The 27,777-nt window shown below is 45.1% G+C and overlaps 1 protein-coding gene across 1 annotated transcript in view; it reads left to right on the top strand.

Annotated features, from left to right (window-relative positions):
• CACNA1E (calcium voltage-gated channel subunit alpha1 E) overlaps positions 1-27,777 on the top strand; it is a 132,039-nt gene that overhangs the window by 5,949 nt on the left and 98,313 nt on the right. Inside the window, exon 2 of the mRNA XM_075615479.1 lies at positions 22,583-22,770. Within this exon, the coding sequence (XP_075471594.1) occupies positions 22,583-22,770 (188 nt within the window). The remainder of the gene's footprint in view (positions 1-22,582; positions 22,771-27,777) is intronic.

The following is a 27,777-nucleotide window of genomic DNA, read 5'->3' on the forward strand; positions in this document are numbered from 1 at the left end:
TTTACTGGCAAACTATCCTGATATTTTGCAGAAAATTTATCATTTTCTACTTTCTCTAATCTTTGGAATTTAAACCCACCTGAATCTCATATGTGTGAGGAGCTTCCTGCTTGCACACACTTACATCCTCTTTGGCAAGGAGAATATCTCAGGGAGGAATACACAGCTTTTTACATGGGAAAGAGATCAGGCACAGATTGTTATAATAGCTGAGGCACTGAGGGCAGATTGGAAGCACACAGTGTTGGGCCAAAGACGCACACTTTAATTATGCTTAGGAATATAGACTACCAGTAAGAATGAATATTACATTATGCATAATGTGTGGTTAGCCTGGTAGAGAAAGAGAAAAAATAATTATCTGAGAATTATCAATGCAGTTTGAAAGTGTAGTCGAAGGAAAGATGTTTTATTTGTATCTCCTACGGTCTCAGGGTCATTTATTGTTTGGTTTGGCGTTTTCCAGATTCTCTTTGAAATAAAATGTTTAAAATGTTGCTGATTTCACCCACAAGCAATTGTTGCTGGTAAAAGCAGTGTTACAGCTCAATTCTTTGCTGTCTTCTAGGGATCACTGCCTATTGTTGCTAACACAATCAGTAGAATTAAGCACAGTTGCAAGAGCTCTAAGTATCCAAGGCCTTCCATGTGTCCTTTGTAGTCTCATACTGTACATGCAGCAGGGCAGAATCTGGGAAACTACAGCTAGTGACACTAAGACTGCGTCCTCCCTGGCGCTGACCGCACTCATGCTTGAGCGCCGGGTGTCCTCGCTATTTCGGAAGCGCACGCGGGGGGCATTGCGGGCAAATTGAGCGCGCTCGAAAGTTAAATTTTTTTGTTTACCCAAGCGCCAAGCATGGGTGACCGCGCACGCACAGCAGGAGCGTGGATGTGACAATCCACATTAACTAACGTAAGTGCGCCAAGCGCAAAGCGCTCAGCACCAGCGGGGACTCAGCCTTAGGATATGTCCCCGGTGGTGGCTGCTGCACACGCCTGGCATCCTGCGCTCCCATTCGTCCAAGCTATCTGCCCTCATATTGGCTCCCAGCGCACCACGTGACCGGATCGCTGCACGGGAACACAATCGTGTTTTCTCCCCTGCTGGCTGACGCGTCACCGCACTGTGTGAGCCAACACGCAAGAAGACACTGGGGTCTGCCTAATTGAAGTTAGTGACTGGTGTGCGCCACGTGTGCCACCGTCACCACCGGGAGCCTAGACTAAGACTTCGTCCCCAGTGGCGCAGCTGCACGCAACAGCGTGCGTGCCGCACACAAGGTACAGCCCTCTTTGGGGCAGGCCCCAGTCGGTGCATGGGCACACAAGGCGTGATGCGCAACCGTCATTGCCAAAAGACAAGACTTTTGTCTTTTGGAGCAGCGGCCCAGCATTGGCCATGTCACGGCAGCGGTTCAGCCAATGAGGGCGAACCAGCCACGTGACATCATGGCCATGCCTCCACCACGCCCCCACCCTGTCGGATGCCCTGCTCTTCAGTGGAAGCACAACCGCAGACCACAGGTCGCTGCTGAAGCTTGTGCTGGGGCCATACCCTAAGGCCCAAATATACCAAGCCATGCTACGTACGTTGTAGAAAGGCACATTAGGGTCCATTGAAATGAATGAATCATTATCTTTTGGCTTAGCACGGTTTATAACATACTGTAGGGCCCTGAGTGTAATTAAACTTCCCATGACAGAGCTACTTATTAGAACCTGCTCAAGCACTAATCTTGCCTCAGTTACTAGATTCAAATATTTGGATATGTGGCTTGACCCCAATTTAATATGTGCTTTGCATATGACAAACTGGGTGCACTTTATAGAAACGCAATGTACATCTTTCCTATCTTACAGTGCCTTAGACAAAATGTGTTATGGTGAGTAAAGAAGTTCTAAAAAAAAAAAACCTCCACCGTTCAGTGTACAACAAATAAAAATGCAACACGTGAGCCCATTCACATGTCTCAGACAGGTCTGCGACCCCGTCTTCCCCCGTTATCTCTTAGCAAGCAGTGTTCCCGCTGCAGCCAGGGATTGTGAAAAAAAATCAATTGGAAACAGAAATTCCCATAGCTGTCTTGGCCTGTGAGATTGCTTTTGTGCACACACACACTGCTTGATGACTTCCACACCATTTATAGACACACACACTGTATATATATATATATATATATATATATTATATAAAGAATATACGTTACCATCTGAGGACTGATAAAGTAGAGACAGCACACAGTAGGAAGATGACAATAGGTTATATTAGCTTAAACAGCATCACAGATAACCGACGTTTCGACCCCACAGAGAGGTCTTTTTCAAGGGGATGTCTACAGTATATACACATCTCTGTGGGGTCGAAACGTCGGTTATCTGTGATGCTGTTTAAGCTAATATAACATTTTGTCATCTTCCTACTGTGTGCTGTCTCTACTTTATCAGTCCTCGGATAGTAACGTATATTCTTTCAATTTTTTTTTTTTTATTTCAAACATTTTTATTGTTTTCTGACAGGGGTACATTCACATCACATGGTTGTTTATAGACAGTAAACTTAATTAACATATACATTTAAAAGTGAACAACCCGAAGCATCTCAAGGTTGATTGATCGAGAAGAGGCGATCTGCCCCTAGTATTTTGTAACCTCCTATGCATTTAGATTCTACTATGTAGATCCCGTCCGGGAGAATTAACAGTTTTAGGAGGATCTTAGATCAAACCCCTTATATTAGTACTGTAAAGGATAGGCAGAGAGAGAGAGGGGGAGAAGAGAGAAGAACAGAAGAAGGGGGGAGACTATTTTTAAGGGACAAGCACCAGGCCTTATTATTATCTTTACTAGGAGTGCTGATTCTCGCCTTATATATATATATATATATATATATATATATATATATATATATATATATATATATATATATATATATATATATATATATATATATATATACAGTGGTTGACAAATCACCAAAAAATCTACTCGCCACACAAAAAAATCTACTCGCCACCTAGTACCAAACGTGTGCTGCTTGGGCCAATATTTACTCGCCCGGGGGTTAAATCCACTCGCCCGGGGCGAGCAAATGTATAGGTTTGTCGAACACTGTATATATATCTATATTTATATATATATATATATATATATATATATATGATACGAACCAATCCAAAGACCAGTAAAGAGACAGCACACCGCACGGGGTTAATCCAAAAATCTATATTCACAACATGAAATACACGTAAGCCAACGTTTCGGTCCCACAGAGAGACCTTCCTCAGGGCCGTGCAACCCACAAGTGCAAGTGACCACACATATATACCCTCACCCATAGTGCAATGCAAACAAAGGGAACCAATCACCAACATGCAATCAGACAGAATATGCAACATAGCTGTGCTCCGTGCCCCCTCCCCTATTACCTGATTATCCAAATGACTCATCATGACATGAGAGTAGGCACTTAAACTATTAGGAGAAAGACACCCTTTAGACACTGGTCCCAGGGTCTACTGCCCTTGCGGGGGAAGGTCGCGCACCGCGCATCTGCAGTGGGCCAAAACATATTGACTGCCGGAGCGCCAGCAAGGAGAGTACGCCGCGCATCACAGCTGTGAGCAGACGCCTCATTGACTCTCCCTGGCCACCAGGGACGCCGGCAGCGCAAAACGCACATGCGCAGTCTGAAAAACCGCCTCGGTGCACAGTTACCCACACACTGACAGTAATAATGGGCTAAACAGAATAGTAATAAACAGAGCGTTAAGGTGAACCACAGGGGGACAGGTAGAGGTATAGAGCACAAGGAGCGCATAGCATCACCATAGTATATAAGGACAAAGGAAGTGCAAAAGTGCAGAGGGAGTGATGCAACAGAGTATGAGTGACAAACATAAAAAAGGCATAATGCAAAATCAAGTGAAAGCAGGGAGACTGCTACAAAAAGCAGCTAAGTGAAAGTTCCTCATTTAGGCCACCAGGTGTCATAGTTCTTAGTTCATAAATAAGCCTTGCTTCCTGTTTAAGCAAAGTCCTGCCCCTGTCACCCCCACGGGGGGGGACTGGGACCTGCAGAATAGGCATACAACGAAGTGTGGCCAGTGTGTGTCTTTTTTCCTTGAAATGTCTAGCCACAGGTAGACACTTCAGGTCTACATCAGAGGCATCACTCAGTAGGGCTTTTCTGATGTTTGAACGGTGCATGGCCATGCGTTCTTTCAGCATCCTTACAGTCTTCCCGATGTACAGCAATCCACAAGGACACTTAATAAGGTACACCACGAATTTAGACTCACAGTTCAGTGGTTGTTTGATTTTAATCTGTGCGCCACTATGCGGGTGATTGTAGCTAGGGCCCAGCTGCATATAGTTGCAGTTGGTACAGCCATGACAGCGGTACGAACCAGGTTTTTTGGCTAACCAAGTGGTGGGTGTGGCATATTTGTCTATTGGGTCAGATCCAGTGACCATGTCACCAATGTTTGGTCCCCGACGAAAGCAGAATAGAGGTGGCTCTCTAGCAAATGCACCAATCCTCTCGTCATTCTCCAGGATGCGCCAATTGCCCCGAATGCAGCGCTTAATGCTGTTGGTAGCAGTACTGAATGTACTGACTATATTGAGCCTGTTGCTCACCGGTCTGCCTGTCGAAGGTGTCAATAGTTCACCCCTATCAACCTGTCCAACCTTTTGCAAGGCAAAATTGATGTCCTTGGCCGAATAGCCCCTCTCCCGGAAGCGTGCGGCCATTTGGGCCAAGGCCCGTTGGGATTCTTCTGGATCAGTGGTGATTCTTTTCACTCGGAGAAGCTGGGAGTATGGGAGACCCCTCTTGAGTGGTACAGGATGGTGGCTGGCTGCACAAAGAAGGGAGTTCTTGTCTGTACTCTTCTGGTATATTCTAGTAGCCAGCGTGCCTCCAATTTTGTACACTATGGTGTCTAAAAAAGCGATTTCCTGGTAGCTGTGGTTGAGGGTAAAACGGATTGTGGAGGGGATTTTGTTTAAATCAGAAACAAATGTCAGCAGCTCCTCTTCACTGCCCGTCCACAGAATGAAGATGTCGTCAAGATGTCGTTAATTAACTGAAAACTGAAGAATGAAGATGTCGTCAATATAGCGAAGGTATTTGACGATATGCCGTCCATGCGTGGTGTCAGTTAATTAACGACATCTTGACGACATCTTCATTCTGTGGACGGGCAGTGAAGAGGAGCTGCTGACATTTGTTTCTGATTTAAACAAAATCCCCTCCACAATCCGTTTTACCCTCAACCACAGCTACCAGGAAATCGCTTTTTTAGACACCATAGTGTACAAAATTGGAGGCACGCTGGCTACTAGAATATACCGGAAGAGTACAGACAAGAACTCCCTTCTTTGTGCAGCCAGCCACCATCCTGTACCACTCAAGAGGGGTCTCCCATACTCCCAGCTTCTCCGAGTGAAAAGAATCACCACTGATCCAGAAGAATCCCAACGGGCCTTGGCCCAAATGGCCGCACGCTTCCGGGAGAGGGGCTATTCGGCCAAGGACATCAATTTTGCCTTGCAAAAGGTTGGACAGGTTGATAGGGGTGAACTATTGACACCTTCGACAGGCAGACCGGTGAGCAACAGGCTCAATATAGTCAGTACATTCAGTACTGCTACCAACAGCATTAAGCGCTGCATTCGGGGCAATTGGCGCATCCTGGAGAATGACGAGAGGATTGGTGCATTTGCTAGAGAGCCACCTCTATTCTGCTTTCGTCGGGGACCAAACATTGGTGACATGGTCACTGGATCTGACCCAATAGACAAATATGCCACACCCACCACTTGGTTAGCCAAAAAACCTGGTTCGTACCGCTGTCATGGCTGTACCAACTGCAACTATATGCAGCTGGGCCCTAGCTACAATCACCCGCATAGTGGCGCACCGATTAAAATCAAACAACCACTGAACTGTGAGTCTAAATTCGTGGTGTACCTTATTAAGTGTCCTTGTGGATTGCTGTACATCGGGAAGACTGTAAGGATGCTGAAAGAACGCATGGCCATGCACCGTTCAAACATCAGAAAAGCCCTACTGAGTGATGCCTCTGATGTAGACCTGAAGTGTCTACCTGTGGCTAGACATTTCAAGGAAAAAAGACACACACTGGCCACACTTCGTTGTATGCCTATTCTGCAGGTCCCAGTCCCCCCCCGTGGGGGTGACAGGGGCAGGACTTTGCTTAAACAGGAAGCAAGGCTTATTTATGAACTAAGAACTATGACACCTGGTGGCCTAAATGAGGAACTTTCACTTAGCTGCTTTTTGTAGCAGTCTCCCTGCTTTCACTTGATTTTGCATTATGCCTTTTTTATGTTTGTCACTCATACTCTGTTGCATCACTCCCTCTGCACTTTTGCACTTCCTTTGTCCTTATATACTATGGTGATGCTATGCGCTCCTTGTGCTCTATACCTCTACCTGTCCCCCTGTGGTTCACCTTAACGCTCTGTTTATTACTATTCTGTTTAGCCCATTATTACTGTCAGTGTGTGGGTAACTGTGCACCGAGGCGGTTTTTCAGACTGCGCATGTGCGTTTTGCGCTGCCGGCGTCCCTGGTGGCCAGGGAGAGTCAATGAGGCGTCTGCTCACAGCTGTGATGCGCGGCGTACTCTCCTTGCTGGCGCTCCGGCAGTCAATATGTTTTGGCCCACTGCAGATGCGCGGTGCGCGACCTTCCCCCGCAAGGGCAGTAGACCCTGGGACCAGTGTCTAAAGGGTGTCTTTCTCCTAATAGTTTAAGTGCCTACTCTCATGTCATGATGAGTCATTTGGATAATCAGGTAATAGGGGAGGGGGCACGGAGCACAGCTATGTTGCATATTCTGTCTGATTGCATGTTGGTGATTGGTTCCCTTTGTTTGCATTGCACTATGGGTGAGGGTATATATGTGTGGTCACTTGCACTTGTGGGTTGCACGGCCCTGAGGAAGGTCTCTCTGTGGGACCGAAACGTTGGCTTACGTGTATTTCATGTTGTGAATATAGATTTTTGGATTAACCCCGTGCGGTGTGCTGTCTCTTTACTGGTCTTTGGATTGGTTCGTATCATACTTATTTTCTATGGGACTAGCATCTGCTATTATAACCTTTTCTACTGCAGTGTGCTGACTGACCTTCATGTGTATATATATATATATATATATATATATATATATATTACTCGATACCATTCTGTGGCTAACGAAATGCTTTTCTTTGTGAGAGCTTTCGAGATACACTGATCTCTTCTTCTGGCGATGTTACAATGGATAAAGCAAGAAAAGTTTTACTTTGACAAAGGCTGGAATGTTATCTGTGGATGAAACCTATCCCTCCCCCCTGAAATCAATAAAGTGTAACTGTACACATAGGATATGCTTACGTATATACAAAAGTGAATGAGTATTTCAAACCAGTTCCAGTGTAGGAAAGTAAACATGAAGTCCAATATCCAGTATATGATCTTGATGGAGCAAACTGCAGCTTCAAAAATGATGTTGCCAAATCATGAAGATACGTAAAGGAAAAAGGTGAGGTCATGTCACCGATTCAGAGTGTAGTTTCGGTCCAGTATCGGTGCATGCGGGGTATGCCGTCAGGTTCTGATGGACAATTCCTCAGAATGGGGCCATCTCTGGTGGTATAGGGCCGTAGTTGAGGTCCACAGGGTTTCCAGTATCGGCAATGAGCGGCTTGTATACGCATATAGCTGGCATACAGACAGGAGCTGATAGGTTGCAATGCAAGTCCTTCTCGCTACTCGCACTGACTCCGTCTCTCAATAGAGACGTCAACACGTCAAAAAAAAGACCCGACGCAATTCGTCACATGCGTGAATTCTTCAGGGGTTGCTTTATTTTATATATATATATATATATATATATATACAGCTAAACCCCGTTATAACGCGGGTCTCGGGGTCCACCCCGAGACCACCGCGTTACTAACGGGGTCGCGAGAAAAAAAAATGGCCGCCGCGCTTTAGCGCATATTCATCCCGCGGGACAGGAGATGGGAGCGGGCATGTCCCTCCGCTCCCCGCTTCCCCCTGTCACCGCGGGACAGGCCGCGGGGCAGGAGATGGGAGCGGGGATGTCTCTCCTGTCCCCGCTTCACCCTGTCACCGCGGGACAGGCCGCGGGGCAGGAGATGGGAGCGGGGATGTCCCTCCTGTCCCCGCTTCCCCCTGTCACCTCGGGACAGGCCGCGGGGCAGGAGATGGGAGCGGGGATGTCTCTCCTGTCCCCGCTTCCCCCTGTCACCTCGGGACAGGCCGCGGGGCAGGAGATGGGAGCGGGGATGTCCCTCCTGTCCCCGCTTCCCCCTGTCACCTCGGGACAGGCCGCGGGGCAGGAGATGGGAGCGGGGATGTCTCTCCTGTCCCCGCTTCCCCCTGTCACCTCGGGACAGGCCGCGGGGCAGGAGATGGGAGTGGGGATGTCCCTCAGGTCGCCGCTTACCTCAGAACCATGCTGCCTGCATGGAGGTTGTAGCGGGGGGTTTCTTCTCCCCACCGCTGTCCCCGGTGCTCCCGCTGCCTGCGCGGGAGGAGGGGGGGAGCGGGTGGTGGTGCTGGTCGCGGCCCGTCTGTGTAGAGTGAGAGAGTGTGTGTGTATGTATATATGGGAGAGAAAGTGTGTGTGTGTATATGGGTGTGTGAGTGTGGGTAAGTGTCTGAGTGTGTGTGTAAGTGTGTGTAAGTGTGTGTGAGTGTGTGTGAGTGTCTGTGAGTGTGTAAGTGTGTGTGAGTGTGTGTGAGTGTGTGTGAGTGTGTGTGAGTGTGTGTGAGTGTCTGTGAGTGTCTGTGAGTGTCTGTGAGTGTCTAAGTGTGTGTGAGTGTGTGTGAGTGTCTGTGAGTGTGTAAGTGTGTGTGAGTGTGTGTGAGTGTGTGTCTGTGAGTGTCTAGGTGTGTGTAAGTGTGTGTAAGTGTGTGTGAGTGTGTGTGAGTGTGTGTGAGTGTGTGTGAGTGTCTAAGTGTGTGTAAGTGTGTGTGTGTGTGTGTGTGTGTGTGTGTGTGTGAGTGTGTGTGAGTGTCTGTAAGTGTGCGTAAGTGTGCGTGAGTGTGCGTAAGTGTGTGTGAGTGTGCGTGAGTGTGGTCAGTGTGTGTGCAGTGTGTCAGTGTGAGCAATGAGCAGTGTGTGTGCAGTGTGCAGTGTGTGTGCAGTGTGGCAGTGAGCAATGAGCAGTGTGTGTGCAGTGAGTGTGTGCAGTGTGTCAGTGTGAGCAATGAGCAGTGTGTGTGCAGTGTGCAGTGTGTGTGCAGTGTGGCAGTGTGAGCAATGAGCAGTGTGTGTGCAGTGAGTGTGTGCAGTGTGCAAAAAAAAAAATGTAAAAATTTTTTTTTTTTTTTTTTTTTTTTTTTTTTTTTTTTTTTTTAAAAAAAAAACGGGAGCCACGGGAAAACCGCGTTATAACCGAATCGCGGTATAACGAGGCGCGTTATAACGGGGTTTAGCTGTATATATATATATATATATATGAAAGAAAAAGAGAAAAAAACAGGCCCACACCTAGTGCATTAAAGTAAAACAAACAGTTTATGGAACATTAAAAAAGACAAATGCCCACTCACAAGTCAAACGGTAAAATAAAGCAGTTATGAGATTGGCTCTCATATGCCAGTAGTAGCGTCCGGATCAGCAATGTGGCTTAGGGCGTGGCTAAGACGGAGGAGGCACTTTCCCACTGAATACAGTGCATCACGGACTACTACGATTGCAGTTTGAGAGCGGCGAGCCAGACAAGAAAAGCGGACATATCTTTACCATTCCTGGTAGTGCAGCAGCCAGAAGTAAGCAAGCTAAGGCTAAGGCTGTGGTTCCTGTGGTTCCCGGAGGGATTTCCTTTTGTGGGGCACACGACCGGGAGGACGTCACTTCCGGGGAAGGAGACTGCGCCACGCGTGTGTAGGACAGGTCTCCATTGCTGATCCGGACGCTACTACTGGCATATGAGAGCCAATCTCATAACTGCTTTATTTTACCGTTTGACTTGTGAGTGGGCATTTGTCTTTTTTAATGTTCCATAAACTGTTTGTTTTACTTTAATGCACTAGGTGTGCGCCTGTTTTTTTCTCTTTTTCTTTCATAGGTATCTACAAGGGAGTTGTGATCCCTTTCAAACGGGCTGCCATTACCTGGATGCACTTTATTGGAACTGGACTCTATGTTTTTTAAGGTTTTGGTATTTTCTCAATATTTTTTATGAATTTTTTATATTTAAATATATTTTTTCCATTTTTTATAGTAATTTTTATTAAAGTCGTTTATATAATATATGTGTTATCTTAACAACATAGGATCTATTTTATATTTAATACCCCCTCTGGCCACCCCATAGGTTGTTTTTACCCAGTAGCTAACTTACTCACAGTTAGGCAGGTTGTAATAGTAGGCGCTCCTTAATATTTTTGTTTTGTTGTGATATATATATATATATATATATATATATATATATATATATATATATATATATATATATATATATATATATATATATATATATATGTGTGTAACATAGAAAAAGAACAAAAAGCACTCCGTAATAATAGTCACTGGTGTGGGTGCAGATCCTATAATGAAGAATAAGCAATACGATACCGTTTGGAAACGAAATCAGCAGGCAGCACTCCAGAATTGAACAAACAAGTGTATTGAAAATAAACACAAAACCAACGTTTCGGTCCACGATATATATATATATAGATATGCAGGCAGGGCTCGACAAATATACTTACCCGCTAGGCACGGGTGAGTGCATTTTGGGCGCTGGCGAGTGCTTAGCTGCGGCGGGGTCCGGTGGTGTGGTGCGGCAATCTCCGTCTTCTCCCCTGCAAATTTTACTATGTCACGCCGTCCCATTTCCATGGCGTCACGTTACCGCTGCCATTTTTTTAGGACCTGCAAGGGAAAGAGTACAGTTTGTAGGGGAGAAGACGGAGATCGCACATCACGCAGCCTGACCCCGCCGCAGGTAAGTGTCGTGAGGGGGGGGGGGGGGGGCGGTTGAGGGAGGTTTTTTTTGGGGGGGGGTCGAATTACTTTTGGGGTGGGGCGAATGGGTTTTTCCCTAGTTTGTCGAGCCTTGTATATATATGTATGTGTATATGTGTATATGTGTATATGTGTATATGTGTATATGTGTATATGTGTATATATATTGTGACAGAAACCAGGGGATGGTAATAAATTCCGTATATAGGGCTCCCAGGATACTAGACAGTTTCTATCCTGTTTGGCCTGGGAGTGCAGCCTTATAATACATACACTCCATCCCACAGTTTGGCAAGCGCTGGAACTGAGGGATGAGAGATCCAGACCAGAGTTTGTCTGCTGCCTGATTTCTGTCACCTGTCATGCTAATTAGGAATCAGGTATGAAAGACTGATTTCCTGTTTGCTCTGGTCTCCCCACAAGAGCCAGGAGGCTGGAAGGCTGCTGAACTACAGAGGGGAGAAGCCTCTTCCCCAAACAGGTTCAATCTTTCTGTTCATTTGTGTAAGACTGCAAAAGTACCGTGTTTTGATGTTGGAAGTGGAAAAGCCACTTCCAACCCTGAGTCAGGGATATCTAAGTTAAGTTATCGCTCAGGTGAGCAGCTTTTGTTTTGATCTGTTTTCTGTTGTATGCACTGTGGCAGTCTCAGTGCCTGGGACTGAATAAACCAGGCATAGCCTGTTTAAAGGAACAGTACGTGACGCCTCATCATTTAACCTACCCTAAAAGACCGTGTTCTAAACAGTCCCGGACAAACGACGGAGCCCCGGAGTAAGCCGTTTGTCACATATGGTGGAGAATGCGGGCAGAGCACTAGGGGGTCTGCGGGTTGAAGAACTTTGAAAAAAAAAAAAAAAAGTTTTTTTCATCCTCTGCAAACAAGATGGAAGACGTGGTGGGTGCACTGGTACGCAATGTCGCTGCCCAGAAAGACACGAATGAAACCCAGCAACAGCTGTTAATAGCCCAGCAAGAAACTAATGCAAACCAGCAGCAGACGAATGCAGCCCAGCAACAGCTGCTAATAGCCCAGCAAGAGATTAATGCCAACCAGCAACAGGTGAATGCCAACCAGCAACAGGCGAATGCAAACCAGCAACAGACGAATGAAGCCCTGCAAAACGCGAATGCAAACCAGCAAGAGACAAACCGCTTGCTGAGAGAGGAGCAACAGCGGTTCGCTCAGGGCTTACAGCAGGAACTCGAGATCCTGAGGGGGACTATCAGTAACCTTCCACTGGCAGTGGCAGCCCCAGTTCCGAAAATGATCAGGGCAAGCCACTACCTTCAGAAGATGGGACCCTCGGATGATGTGGAAGCCTATCTTCTCACGTTTGAACGCACGGCACAGAGAGAGGGATGGCCAGAAGCTGAGTGGGCTGGTCTAATCGCACCCTTCCTAAGCGGCGAACCCCATAAGGCTTACTTTGATCTAGAGCCAGCCGAAGCTAACGTCTATGCAAAATTGAAGTTCGAGATCCTCGCCCGCCTCGGCGTAACCACGGCTGTTCGCGCCCAAAGGTTTCACGCATGGTCCTTCACGATGGATAAAGCCACCCGAAGCCAGATGTATGACCTCATCCACCTCGCCCGGAAGTGGCTACAACCCGAGATCAACTCAGCCAGCCACATCGTGGAACGGTTGGTCATGGACCAGTTCTTGAGGAAACTTCCCTCTGCCTTACGCCGTTGGGTCAGTCGGAGTGACCCCCACAATGCGGATGAGCTTGTGGCCCTCGTAGAAAGGTACAATGCAGCAGAAGAGCACCCGCAACCCACAGTCGTGGAGCAACCCCACTACCCGAGGTTCCAGGACTCTTCCAGAGACGGTAAAAGGGTACCGGGGTTAAGGGGCGCTGAAGAGCGGCGACCACCTTCACGCAGCACCAGCAACAGTGGTTCGCACACTAAGGGCAATAGCCAACATGGGGAGCCGGGAAAAGGCTCTAAGTGGGACACAGACTATGTACCTAAATGTGTAAATTGTCATGAGAGGGGCCACACAGCAAAAATCTGCCCACTAAATGATGAGCCCATGCAATGCAACAGCGTGGAACCTTATTCGCTGTTGTCCCAATGTATGGGCCCTAGCCCAGAGGACCCCTTGAATAACCATCTGTGGGCATTTGTAAAGGTTAATGGTAAGAGGGTTCGGGCACTTCTTGACTCTGGGAGCATGGTCACACTAGTGTCCGAATACCTCTTGCCCATTAAGAAGAAACAGGGAAGCAGTTCACAAAGAGTGGCAATTTGTTGTATACATGGGGATAATCATGAATATTCCACTGTTGATGTTTTTTTTGAAACAGAGTTTGGTTCTTTAGATTTCAAGGTGGGTATTGTACCCAAACTGGCACATGATGTGTTAATAGGGACCGACTTTCCCCATTTTCTAAAAATGTGGTCCCCCGCTCAGAATAGCGCCCAGAGTTCAATAGCGGACCATAACGAAGTATTAGAAGAAACAAATCCTTTCCCTTTTTCAGAAATGGAGGTTGACGAGGGCCCAAATAAGAAGGGGGAAAAGGAGGAGTGCTGTAAAATTCCCTTCCCCATCACTACTTTGGTAGGGAATACCCCAAATCAAGATGTTGAGCAGACACTTACCAACCCAGAACCGGATAAGACCCTCGCTGACCTAGAGGTCAGTCCTGGGAGTTTTAAGAAGGCCCAGTGGGAGGACCCCACATTAGCGGTAGCAAGGGGAAATATACGGGACCAGAATAGTACTCCTGGCCAACCAGATAGGTCACTTGCTTACCCCTACTTCGAGGTAGAGAACGACCTAGTATATCGGGTTGATAAAAGGAAATCAGTTACAACTAAACAATTGTTGGTACCACGGACATTCCGTAACGTAGTATTACACCTCGCACATAGTCATCCATTGGGGGGACACCTAGGGGTGGAAAAGACAAAAGAAAAGGTTCTCCGAAGCTTCTATTGGCCTGGGGTTCTGGCAGAAATTATGAATTATTGTTCCTCATGCCCAGAATGTCAGATCACCGCCCCGTTCAAGGCGTACCGCAGCCCATTGGTACCCCTTCCCATAATAGAGGTACCATTTGACCGGATTGCTATGGATCTAGTAGGACCCCTAATAAAGTCTGCTAGGGGACATCAGCATATATTGGTAATATTAGATTATGCCACCCGATATCCGGAGGCAGTTCCCCTACGTAGCACCTCAGCTAAAAACATAGCAAAAGAGTTAGTAGTTCTGTTTTCCCGGGTCGGGATTCCTAAAGAGATTCTATCTGACCAGGGAACACCATTTATGTCCCAAGTAACGAAAGAGCTATGTAAACTCCTAAAAATCAAGCATCTCAGAACCTCAGTCTATCATCCACAAACAGATGGTTTAGTGGAAAGGTTCAATAAAACCTTAAAGAGCATGTTACGGCGGGCGGTTGATAAAGATGGGAAAAACTGGGATTGTTTGTTACCGTACCTGTTATTTGCCATTAGGGAAGTTCCCCAATCATCCACAGGCTTCTCCCCGTTTGAACTATTGTATGGCCGACACCCAAGGGGCTTACTGGATATAGCCAAAGAGACTTGGGAACACGAGGTTACCCCTTACAGAAGTGTAATAGAGCATGTTGCCCAGATGCAGGACCGCATTGCTGCAGTCCTACCCATAGTGAGGGAACACATGGAGAAAGCTCAAGAAGCACAGAGGAATACATATAATAAGGGTGCTAGGGTCAGAATTTTTTCTCCAGGTGATAGGGTACTAGTTCTGGTTCCCACCGTGGAGAGTAAATTCCTTGCTAAATGGCATGGGCCATATGAGGTCTTGGAAAGAGTGGGAGAAGTAAATTATAAGGTAAGACAGCCAGGTAGGAGGAAACCTGAGCAAATTTACCATATAAACCTACTCAAGCCCTGGAAAGATAGAGAAGTCTTGTTAACCCTAGTACCCCCAGGTCCGTCAGAGAATCAAGAAACTGACCCAGAGGTTAGCATAGCTGAAACCCTTTCTGTTCATCAGAAACGAGAGGTTCAGAATTTAGTGAAAAGAAACAAAGAAATCTTCTCTATACGGCCAGGTAGAACTAGCGTAATTGAACATGACCTAGTCTCTGAACCGGGGGTCCGAGTTAACCTTAAACCGTACCGAATCCCAGAGGCCAAAAGAAAGGCTATAAGTTTAGAGGTTAAAAAAATGCTAAAACTAGGTGTAATTGAGGAATCCCAAAGTGGGTGGAACAGCCCTATAGTCTTAGTCCCAAAGCCAGATGGTACAACAAGGTTTTGTAATGACTACCGGAAACTAAACGCGGTGTCAAAATTTGATACTTATCCTATGCCCAGGGTAGATGAACTTGTAGAGAGACTGGGCAAAGCCCGATATCTCACAACCCTAGACCTAACAAAAGGGTACTGGCAGGTTCCCCTCACAGAAAGGGCAAAAGAAAAGACAGCCTTCTCAACCCCAGACGGCCTCTTTCAGTATAAGGTGTTGCCTTTTGGCTTACATGGAGCTCCCGCCACATTCCAAAGAATGATGGATAAAATTTTAAAACCACATGCTCGGTATGCTGCCGCCTACCTGGATGATGTGGTAATCCATAGTGAAGATTGGCAATCCCACCTTCCAAAGGTCCAAGCTGTGCTTGACGCAGTCCGGTCTGCTGGACTAACTGCTAACCCCGCTAAATGCACTATTGGTCTGGAGGAGGCCAAGTATCTGGGATATTCTATTGGCAGAGGTTTACTCAAACCCCAAACACTCAAAGTGGAGGCGATACAAAATTGGCCAAGGCCAGTTACAAAAAAACAAGTAAGGACCTTTTTGGGGTTAATTGGGTACTATAGAAGGTTTATTCCCAATTTTGCAACTAAGGCAACCCCACTAACTGACCTCACAAAAGCAAGAGGACCGCTAATGGTAAAGTGGTCCCCCGAAACCGAACAGGCCTTTAGAAGCCTGAAAGAAGCTCTCTGTGCCCAACCAGTGTTGGTCACACCTGACTTCTCCAAAGAGTTCGTAGTCCAAACCGACGCATCTGAGGTAGGGCTGGGGGCGGTACTCTCCCAGGAGTCTCAAGGTGAGGAGCACCCCATCCTTTATTTAAGTAGGAAACTAAATCCCCAGGAGAAAAATTACTCCATAGTAGAGAAAGAGTGTCTCGCAATAAAGTGGGCTGTAGAGACGCTCAAATACTACCTGTTGGGGAGAAAATTCCGGTTGGTCACAGATCATGCACCCCTTACCTGGATGTGTCAAAACAGGGAAAAGAATGCTAGAGTGACCAGGTGGTTCCTAAGCCTACAACCCTTTAAATTTTCTGTGGAACACAGGTCAGGGCACAAACATGGCAATGCTGACGGGTTGTCAAGGATGCACTCCCTAATATCCATGGTCGCTCATCCCTCGAGGTCTGAGCTGGGGGGGAGGATATGTGACAGAAACCAGGGGATGGTAATAAATTCCGTATATAGGGCTCCCAGGATACTAGACAGTTTCTATCCTGTTTGGCCTGGGAGTGCAGCCTTATAATACATACACTCCATCCCACAGTTTGGCAAGCGCTGGAACTGAGGGATGAGAGATCCAGACCAGAGTTTGTCTGCTGCCTGATTTCTGTCACCTGTCATGCTAATTAGGAATCAGGTATGAAAGACTGATTTCCTGTTTGCTCTGGTCTCCCCACAAGAGCCAGGAGGCTGGAAGGCTGCTGAACTACAGAGGGGAGAAGCCTCTTCCCCAAACAGGTTCAATCTTTCTGTTCATTTGTGTAAGACTGCAAAAGTACCGTGTTTTGATGTTGGAAGTGGAAAAGCCACTTCCAACCCTGAGTCAGGGATATCTAAGTTAAGTTATCGCTCAGGTGAGCAGCTTTTGTTTTGATCTGTTTTCTGTTGTATGCACTGTGGCAGTCTCAGTGCCTGGGACTGAATAAACCAGGCATAGCCTGTTTAAAGGAACAGTACGTGACGCCTCATCATTTAACCTACCCTAAAAGACCGTGTTCTAAACAGTCCCGGACAAACGACGGAGCCCCGGAGTAAGCCGTTTGTCACAATATATATACCGTATATATACACACATACATATATATATATATACATACATATATATATATATACCGTATATATACACATATAGCGTATATATACACATACATGCCAAGCAGGCCTGCACAATTCTAACTCTGCATCCTAAATGAGTTACAATTCCTGGAGTTCGATAAGGAATGACCAAAAGGAAAGAGGTTGAAAGAGGTTGACTTAGCGGGAGACAAATCGCTATTGAGGCTAAAAGTGAAACAGACACCCAATGAGACATTTTATGATATAAAATATGATATGAATATAATGACATGATATATCTATGACCCAAATAAACCTATAGATGTAACAGAATTTATTATTTCCCTAGATAACACGTCATATGTCGTTAGAACGCAGGATAGGACAGGATTCAGTGGCAGTGTTGGAGCAAAATATCACAACATGTCCCACTAAGCGGGACCAATTAAAACGGCTAGATGTGTATTTACCGTGCTGACTATTCCTCCCTTTCCTCTCTTCCTCTAAGGCCCCTTTTCAATATATTATGAGACTGCCTTCCCCTTAAATGAGTGGAGCTTGAACACATGAATGGTGGGTAGATGGCCTCACTGAATATTTAATAAGGGGCAGTCTCTCCCTCTCTCTCCCTCTATCTTTGTCTAATTTGCAATATCTTCTGCCGCGGGATGAAGGATGTGTAGGCCGCTCCCACGTTGTTCTCTCCGAGTTTATTACAGATGCTCTATTGTGTGTTTAATAACGACACCATAACAAGACTTTGTGTGCACTGCCTGCATCGCACACCACTGACTCATAGGAGAGTTGTTACTCGCTGACCAAAAAACCCACAAGTCCTTACACAGGTTCCCGCGTCTGTAAGACATTGCTCTGCTTTATGTTACTGTACCTCAGTGTGACTGTTATATCATTCATCATGTATTTTCTCCCGCAGAGAGCTGCAGGGAGAGCGTAGCACTGTAATTCTGCTTTTCTTCAACAGCTTTTACCTTCTCCACTTATTTGGTTAAAATGTTCTAAAAGCATTTTTACCATCTCTCATTTCACACAAATTGCTGCAATGCAAATGTATCCACTGAGGAGAGAAGAAATGTTTTTCTTCTCTTGCAGAACGGGGGATGCCTTATTCTTTTATATCACAGACCCGTGCCTTGAGAAATGAAATAACCACATTGCTAACAATGGAGGTTAATTCAGTCACGAGTAAGAGGACGCAGGAGCAGACGAAAACCAGAAAGTCATGTCTTTAGAAATGTCTTTACGAAAAGGCTAACTGTGGGTCAGTTATAGTTCATCTAGGCAAACAATGGTATGTCACATACGTACCGTATCCGCATAAAGTGCTTTGGTGGTTATGTGTTTGAAATATAGAACATACAGGGGCCTATGCACTAAGCGCCGGGGGGGAAAAAAACACCGGACAGTTTAAATCGCCAGTTTTTACAGCGTTACTATCACGGTATGCAGAAAGCCTCGAATACCTGTGATAGCAACATTGACAAAACTGGCGAGTAGCTGGCGACGTGGTGATCGCCCCTCTGAAAAGGGCTCACCCGGCGATTTCTTTCTGCTGCAGAGAGAGAGAGAGCCGCCTCTCCCTGCGCAAATCTCGAAATAGATCAAAAGTTTTTAATATAAAATGTAATGCTAGTGTATTGTAGTAGGGGGTCTCCGGAGCAGAATCTCGTTGATTTGAGGTCCGGGGTCCCTCTGCTTCCCGAGATAAAGGCCCCGTTATGGGGTACCGGTATCTCCTATGCTTTTTATTCCCACGGTCACGTGATGTGGGACATTTAAATGCGTAGTAGATACCAGGCACTCCATAACGGGGCCTGTATCTCGGGAAGCAGGGGGCCCCCGGACCTCAAATCAACGCGATTCTGCTCTGGAGACACCCTGGTACAATACACTAGTATTAAAACCCAAGTAACAAATTTGTTACCGTTGTGGCTATCCGCCATGGTAGTGAAGCAGCTTTAAAGTCATTTTTATTAATAGTGTGCAGGAGCAGGGGGTCTCCTGAGATGAACCACATTGATTTCAGCCACGGGAACCCGCTGCTTCCTGAGTTACAGGCCCTGGTATGGGGTGTCGGTATCTCCTCCAGTATTTAAATCCCACGGTCACGTGACGTGGACGATTTAAAAATGGTGGCGATACTGGCACCCGATGCCCCATTCCGGGACCTGTAACTCGGGAAGCATTGGGTCCCTGAGGCAGAAATCAAAGCGGTTCAGCTCAGGGGACCCCCTGCTCCCGCACACTATTAATAAAATTTACATTAAAGCAGCTTCATTTCCTTAGCAGATAGCCAAGGGCTTATCGGCGCTTAGTACAAAGGCCCCACAGTAGTTAATGAGTCCCACGATATGTCAGGAAGTATCAGTGCAAAGATAAGGCAACCATATAAAGCAATGGAAAAAACATAAGTGCCAAAATTCATTATGCTCAACCAATCTAGATGTAGTCTTTAAAAAAAGACTATTTGAGAATTATTATTGCTCCTATTTTCTGCCAATGCAAGCAGGTCAAAGACAGCATTAAGTATACATTGCAAACAATGCTCCTAAATACATATTAAGGGAGCTATGCCTTAAAATAAATATAGACACATGGGAAAGCAGGAGATGATCCCCCTACTCTCCAAGATACATACATCTCAAGGTGATCTCACTTATGTTTAAAAGTCCTGCTCTATGTGGCCAATAGGAAGCCACACAGGATGACGTTGCGGCTTTCTATTGGCCTGCGGGACACGGGGCCTTTAAACAGACTTTTTCTGTGCCCAGCTGGAGCTGCTACCAGCACCGCCTTCAGATGGAATTATCTTGGGAAGCAGGGGGTCCCCGTAAGTGGAAATCAACATGGTTCAGCAATAGAGACTGCTTAAAACACAGTAAAAAAAATATTATTTAAAAAAAAAAAACAAGAGGTAAAGCCACTTTAACCCCTTCACCACTGTACAGGCCTTCAACACATTCCAACCAGATTTCTGCAAACCACAGTAGAAGGAATGGAGTTAAAGGCAAAACCCACAATTTATTAAGTTGGTACTTTTACCCTCACAGTCCCCAAATCTCCCCCAGTGTTGGGAAAGGAGTTGTACAGCATACTGAGCACATTTGGAAGGCAGGGTTGTAGAACATAATTCCTGCAAGTCTGACTACGTTTGCAGTGGAAGCAGTAGGGGTTGAGACAAACTAAAGCATTGGTTTTAAACCTTTGTTCGGTTAGGGAACCCCAGAATTCGATTTTAAAATTCTAGAGAACCCCAACCCTTGCCCCCCACCTCTAGCCTCCTCCGTTGCCCCGTCTCTTCCCCCCATCTCTCTCCCCCGTCACCCCCATCTCTCCCCTCCCCCCATCGCCCCCATCTCTCCCTCCCCCCCACCGTTTGCCCCTGTCACTTTCCCCGTCACACTCCCCCTTTCGCTCCCTCTCACACTCTCCCCTCTCTGACTCAGACACAGACACTCTGACTCACAAACAATGACACTGACTCAGAGATACTCTGACTCACAGGCACTCTGACTCACAGGCACTCTGACTCACAGACACTGACTCACAGACACTCACTGAGACACACACTAACTGTCATTCTCACTGACACTCTCAAAGACACTGGCCCTCTCCCAGACACTGACACTCACAAACACTGACCCTCATACAGATACTGACACTCTCACAGACACTGACATTCTCACAGACATGGTCACTCTCACAGACACTGACACTCTCCTTTTTTTTTTCACTGACAATCACAGACGCGGACACTCTCACAGACGCGGACACTCTCACAGACGCGGACACTCTCACAGACGCGGATACTCTCACAGACGTGGACACTCTCACAGACGCGGACACTCTCACAGACACTCACTGACACAGACACTCTCACTGACACTGACACAGAATAACAGTGACCAGGCGACTGCTGCTGCTGCTTAGCCCGGGAGCCGCCGGGTCACTGCTAATGTGGGGTGCCTGCCAGGCCTGGGACAGCATGGGGAGTTGTCCCCAACTCTCCCCCTCCCCCCCCCCGATGGCTGCGGAACCAAGGTTGAAAATCACTGAACTAGAGTGTTATAGGCAAATGCCGGAGATGTGTTGTATTTATGAGAAAGCATAGAGCATGAAAGCAATAGTAATAGTCAAGTACAGATGGTTGAGAGTAAAAGTAAGAAGACTAAGTGCTATAATGATAAAGAGTTGCTTTAATTAGTAGAGGTTAAGCTTGTGTTGAAGCTCCTGAAATGCAGAAGGTGGATCCACATTGGAACAAAAAGATGCAGCACAGAAAATGGGTGTCTGGCAAATACTACTGGGAAGTGCAGTTCTCCCAACCCAAGTTTTGGTCGAATGTAAAAATCTTTAATTGCAGATGCGAAAAAAACGATTCCATATGGTTTTAAGAGCTATAAATAAATAATTTATTTTTAACAAATGTGGAGCATCAGACTGCTTTTTCTGTGCATGTTATCCGCCATACACTTGTTTTAATGATTGAGCTCTAGGACAAATATGCCCTCATGCCTGTTATTCTGTACATCCTCCCTGGGTGATAAGTAATTGTCTGGAAACCCATCTGTATAAGAGCAGCACTATACCAACCCACGTTTGGGATTATTTTTGTATATCTATTGAAGGTACAGTATAGAGAATTCCTCTTAACGCTTTACTTCCGCTTTACCTACTCTTCCCTGTACATGTTACCTATCCTCTTCTTTAGCACTTCATAACCACATTTAGTTCCAGACCATTTTTATCAATAATATATTGACCTACCTACAGTACGTCTAAATTTCCCCCTATCTCCTGAAGGAAATAGAGGCTTAAAAGCCAAAGGATTGAGGATTTTAGCATGTTTACCTTGGTAGTGCATAAAGTATGACAGATTGAGAGAATTTATTTATATGGCGTGGGCTGATCTTACTGCTCTTCACTTTCTTTTTTTTAAAAATATTTTTATTGGATAAACAGAAAGTAAACAACTTCCAAAGACATTGGTAAAAACAACATACAGTTATTACTTTCAGTGGCAATAGAGAAGTAGAGAAACCAGTGGGTAGTTTATAATAACACCAAATCAAAATCATGGCTATATCTGAACACATTTGGATAGGTGTGTTGATTTCCTGCCAGGTGGCGACAAGGACCAACTGGCATTGTCCAGTTAGTGTCCTATGGAAAGGACAAGGAGAGAAGAAGAAAGAAAAGAAAGTTGGAGGGGGAGAGGGAGATGGGAGGGGGTTCACCTGCCCCCGCCAGCGCCGACCCATTTAGCTTCAGACAAAATTCTCCTATTTTGGGGAATCTTTTTGTTTTAAAAAAGTGTAGCTCGATAACTCAATTTACTTGGCTTCGGCTCAATTTTAAACTTGGGGTGAACCACCCTTTCAGTTTGCATCATATTGGTAGCTTTATCCTTAGCTGTCATAATTCTTCAGTTCAATTTAGCTCAGATCACTGCCCCAACCATGGCGCCCATGTTTTATAAAACTCATTTATTCTTTTCTCAATAGTTTATCTAGAAGGGGGGGGGGCTATCTTCATCCAAGAGGCCACCACGGCACATCTAGCCACCATCAAAATAAATGATATCAGCTGTCTCATAGGGCGTCCAATATCTTCAACTGGCTTTGCCAACAGAAAAATCAGGGAGTCCAAGGGGATGGATAAGTCTGTTATATCTTTAATAATAGTTTGGACGGTAATCCAATATTTCCATATCGCCGGGCATTTCCATCAAATAAGCACCATATCACCTCTTTGCCTGCAGCCCCTCCAACACAGGCCAGATACCAGAGGGTAGATTTGTTTCAATCGGCTTTGAGTGAGGTACCAGTAAAATAAAATCTTGTAAATGTTTTCTTTAATAATAGTACATATGGAGGTTTTTGCAGCGAACTCCCAAATATCCTCCCAATCATCACTGTCAATTATATATATAGACATAATATATATATACATAATATAGCTTAGCTACCAACCCAGTTAGAAAGGGCTGGAGTAAAGTTTTAGTTATTCTCCAAAGTGGAGTAGGCCTTTATTCTGTTTGTTTTTGTATGTTTTGCCTTCTTAAAGGAACAGGCGCAATAAAGCCGGGATTTAATTTCACCCTAATTGGTCTCCATTAAATATACCTCTGCACACATCTCTTACAATCAGGATATCCCAGGGCAGGGTAGCACTACTGGAGAAGCTAAGAAAACTGTATCAAGGCAGGAAAAAGAGGATTTTTTAATTAATTTGTACAGGTTGTAGTCTCCAATTAGTCTCATGGGCTTTAAGCATTTAGAAATGGCTCAAGCTACTATATATCCGCTATAATTAGCCAGCTGAAAGGGGCCAGCCCAGAAGTCAAGGATCACACCTTTAATGTGCCTCGCAGTGCAGTAACAGATCTGCTCTTGTATGTAGATTGTCTGGCTTTGTAGTATTGGCGATGTTGTGGTTTCTTTGTGGCATTCAGGGCCACATTTAACAAGCAATTCGAAGACATAAAGACACTTGTTACACATTCTCTTAGATAAGCTATAAGGTGCCTTACTGATTAGCACCACTTAGCGAATATGGCCTTCAATGTTGACCGCTACTCAAGGGCCATTACCGTGTGGCAATGAAAGAGTTCAGCCATATATTTTCTGTTGGCTTATTCCCAGTAGAATTTGGGATCAATTATGCTATATTACAGTAAAGGATAATTTAAAAAAAATAAAAAAAAGGCTTAATGGATTTTTGCAGATTTTTGGCAGGGCGATCTAAGATGATCTAATATACACACTTTTGCAAATTGCAACTTTGTACCCTGGACAGATGTCAAGATATTTTAGCAAATCATCTTCTAAAGATGGCAAGAACGTTTTTTGTGTACTGTACACTTCAATGCCACACTTCTGTTATTCTCAAGTGAAGTAAAAAGTGACATCAGTTGTTTCTCATTCGCTGTCCTGTGTCACAGTGCTGAATCTCTCAGCTGATGTAGTTACTAGTTACCCATTCAGTGATTCCTTCCCCTGGTGCCAGTTCCCATTCATTTATTCAGTGCGAGCTCTCTTTCATCATGGGAAGTGATGGCAAAAAAATGAACAATAGCCTACAAGAGGTAAATTAATGTTTATCCCACAAGCGCCTAAACTAGGTGAATTAATGTGCGAATGAACACGATCCAGCAACAGATAAATAAAAGAGGGGATAGAGCCAGCACTGCAGAGATAAATGAATAGGAGTCTGCATTTTGGAAATGATGGCATTCGGCAAGTTATGCAGGAGTAAGAGCCTAGGAATAAACACACAACTTTTCTCTATGGTATACCTAATAAACAGATTGATACAACTTTATTATTATAATATATAGATATATATTTTTTGTATGCATAGTGGAGTGACAAATTGAATTCTAAATATATAACATTCAATATCTGTCTTTAATGGGATCCACAGCAAATACATACAATGGGGTCTGTGTGCAAAGATAGAGAAAAGTGTTCTGACACATACAGCGTAACAAATGTATTTCCAATTTGTGTCAAATGTAGTAAATTAATAATCCGGTTTGTTGCCAGTTTAAGCCAGTCAGATTTGTTGATGTTGAGAAGATACAATTGACAGTAGTGCAGCAATTAATACATCTTATCAACATATGCATCTCTTAAAATAATAATAATATATATTCCATAGGTGGGAAGCAGGGGGATTCTGGAACTGAACCACATTCATTTTAGTTCCGGGGACCACCAGCTCCCCAAGATACTTACATCTGAAGGCGATGCCAGTATCTCACTTCTGTTTAAAAACATGTGTCACGCCGGCCAGCAGGAAACTGTAAGGGATGACATTGTGGCTTCCTATTGGCTAGCAGGGCCTATGTATGTATGTGTATATATTTCTTTAATTATATAGTGCCATCAAGGTACATAGCACTTAACAGCAGTAATACACGTGACATAATATTATAACACATAATGGGAATAAGCACCTCAGACATAAAACAATAGGAAAAAGAGTCCCTGCCCCTAAGAGCTTACAATAAGTGTTAAATGGGGGTACAGGGACAAAGGAGGGTGTTCTGGTAGGTGCATCTGCAAGGGGCCAGTGCATATGAGATCTATAGTATCAACCAGCAGAGCTATCCATGCAGTATGCTTCGTTAAAAAGGTGTGTTTTAAGGAAGGTCCTAAAGAAGGATAGGGTGCTAGTTGGATATTGAGGGGAAGGGCATTCCAGAGGTGTGGAGCAGTGAGTGAGAATGGTTCTAGGCAGTAGAGGGCTTTAGATACAGAAGGGGTAGACAGAAAACATCCTTGAGCAGAACGCAAGAGGGAGGCAGGTGTGTAGAGCGAGAAATTAGGGCTGAGATGTATGGAGGAGCAGAAGAGTGTAAAGCTGTAAAAGTGAGGAGGAGAATTTTGTGTTTAATACGGGATTTGATAGGAAGCCAGGAAAGGGATTTCATCAGCAACGAAATGGAAGCAGGTCCTCTCCTTGATAAAGGCAATTTTTGACGAAACGTTGGACCTTTTGGTGGCACAATAAATTGCACCCTCAGAAAGACCGTGTGCCTGCTTCCATTTCCTTGCTGATTACCTTTGGTATGTCTGGACCTTCCTGGACACAGTGCACCGGCAGATAAGTACCCCCCTCCAGCACCTATTAGCGGTGTGCATGTACTTCTATATTTGAAGGGATTTCATCAGGACAGGCGCTGAGACAGATTTAGCAGAGAGTAACGTGATTCTAGCAGCACCGTTTAGGATAGATTGTAGAGGAGACAGGTGAGAGCCTAGACAGCAGGAGGCTTTAGCTACTTTGTCAATGTGATAGGAGAATGTAAGGGAGGAGTCAAATGTGACACCTAGTCAGCGTGCTTGTGATACTGGGTGTATGATAGTACTGCCAACAGTAATGTAGAAGGGAGCAGTAGGGCCAGACTTGGGAGGAAGTATGAGGAGATCCATCTTTGACATGTTAAATTTGAGTAAGCAGAGGGCTATCCAGGATAATATAGTAGAGAGACAATCAGAGACGTTTGTCTGTACCGCAGGTGTAAGGTTAAGGGTTGAAAGGTAAATTTGTGTATCATCAGAAGAGGTGATATTTTAACCCATTGATGTGATAAAGTCACCTAGAGATAATATGTAAAGTGAAAAGAGAAGTGTTCCCAAGACAAACCCCTGGGGTACGCCCACAGAGAAATCAATGGAGGAGGTGTTAGCAAACAAGACACTGAACGTACGATGTGAGAGGTAAGGGGAAATCCAAGATAGAGCTCTGTTACGGAAACCAATAGTATGGAGAATGTGAATGTGAAAGAGAAGAGGGTGGTTCACAGTATCAAATGCTGCAGAGAGGTCGAGTAATATGAGCAGCATGTAATTACCTTTGTCTTTGGCATCATGGAGGTCATTACTTATTTTGGTGAGGGCTGTTTCGGTGAGATTTTAGAGGATCTAGGAGGAAATAGGTGGTGAGAAAATGGAGCAAGCAAGAGGAGATGGAAAGACATTTAAAAAGTTTAGAGGCAAAAGGCAGGAGGGAGACAGGGAGATAATTAGAGAGACAAAGGTCAAGTTTTGTGTTTTTGAGTAAGGATATAACTGAATGCTTGAAGAAGGAGGGATAGGTAGCAGAATAGAAGGAGGAGTTGAAAATATGTGTGGGGATTAGAGTAGGGATTAGGGATTAGAGTAGGATCAAGAGGTTTGAGGAGATGGGAGGGAATGAGGTGAAGAGGGCAAGTGGTAGAGGGGGGAAGACAAGATCAGTAGCAACACTTCCTCCTCCGTGACAGAGGGTAAATGATTCAAGGAAGGCAGGAGGAGAGTTGGGGAGAGGTGTCGAATGTGAGGAGGATACAGAGGGGATGCCTTGATGAATTGAATCCACCTTTGTCTTGAAATAGTCAGCAAAGTCCTGAGGTGAAATTGAGGAAGAAAATACAGGTAAGAAATGGTGGTCTGAGTAGAGTCAAAGACAGAGAAGAGGTGGCGAGTGTTTACTAGTGCAAAAATCATCAATATGGCAGTTGAAGTTCCCAAGGAGAAGAGAAGGGGAGTCAGCGGAGACAAAGGAGAGCGCGACTCTTTCTGTACCCAGCTGGAGCTGCTACCAGCAGACGAATCAGATGTATCTTGGGAAGCAGGTGTTCCCAATAAATCAACTCGGTGCTGCTCCAAGACCCACAGCTTCAAACCTAGTTAAAAAAAACAAGAGGTAACAGCTTTTTAACTATTACTTAATTTCTCCCCAATGCCGCTCTACAAATTGTAATCTGAAGCACTCAGAGCAAGTAAGATGCAAACCAAAGTTCCCTGATACATTGATGCTAAAAGATTTATGATCAACATGCCTCTGTTAGCAGCAATTTAATGACAAACCCCAGGGCTTTATTCCCCCATGTTTCTTAGAACAGCTTCTGCATTTTTACCTAGAAGTGCAGTAATTCAGCTACACCAGTGAAAAACAGATGTGCACTATAGGGCTACAATATTTATCACATTTTCCAGGCCACGCATGTGGTGCAAAAACAATACAACATATATCAAAGAAACAAATCCCTGTTCTTTTCAAAAGGATTGTTTGGTGATGATTTTTTGCATTCGTATTGTCCCAGTTTGCAGCGAATAAACCTTGTTGGAAGAATATTATTATTTTTTACCACAATTTGGAATAAATGCACATTGAAAATAAGTACAGTATTGTTAAGGTATTAGATTTG

Source organism: Ascaphus truei, chromosome 10 (genome assembly GCF_040206685.1).
Source record: "Ascaphus truei isolate aAscTru1 chromosome 10, aAscTru1.hap1, whole genome shotgun sequence".
NCBI lineage: Eukaryota > Metazoa > Chordata > Amphibia > Anura > Ascaphidae > Ascaphus > Ascaphus truei.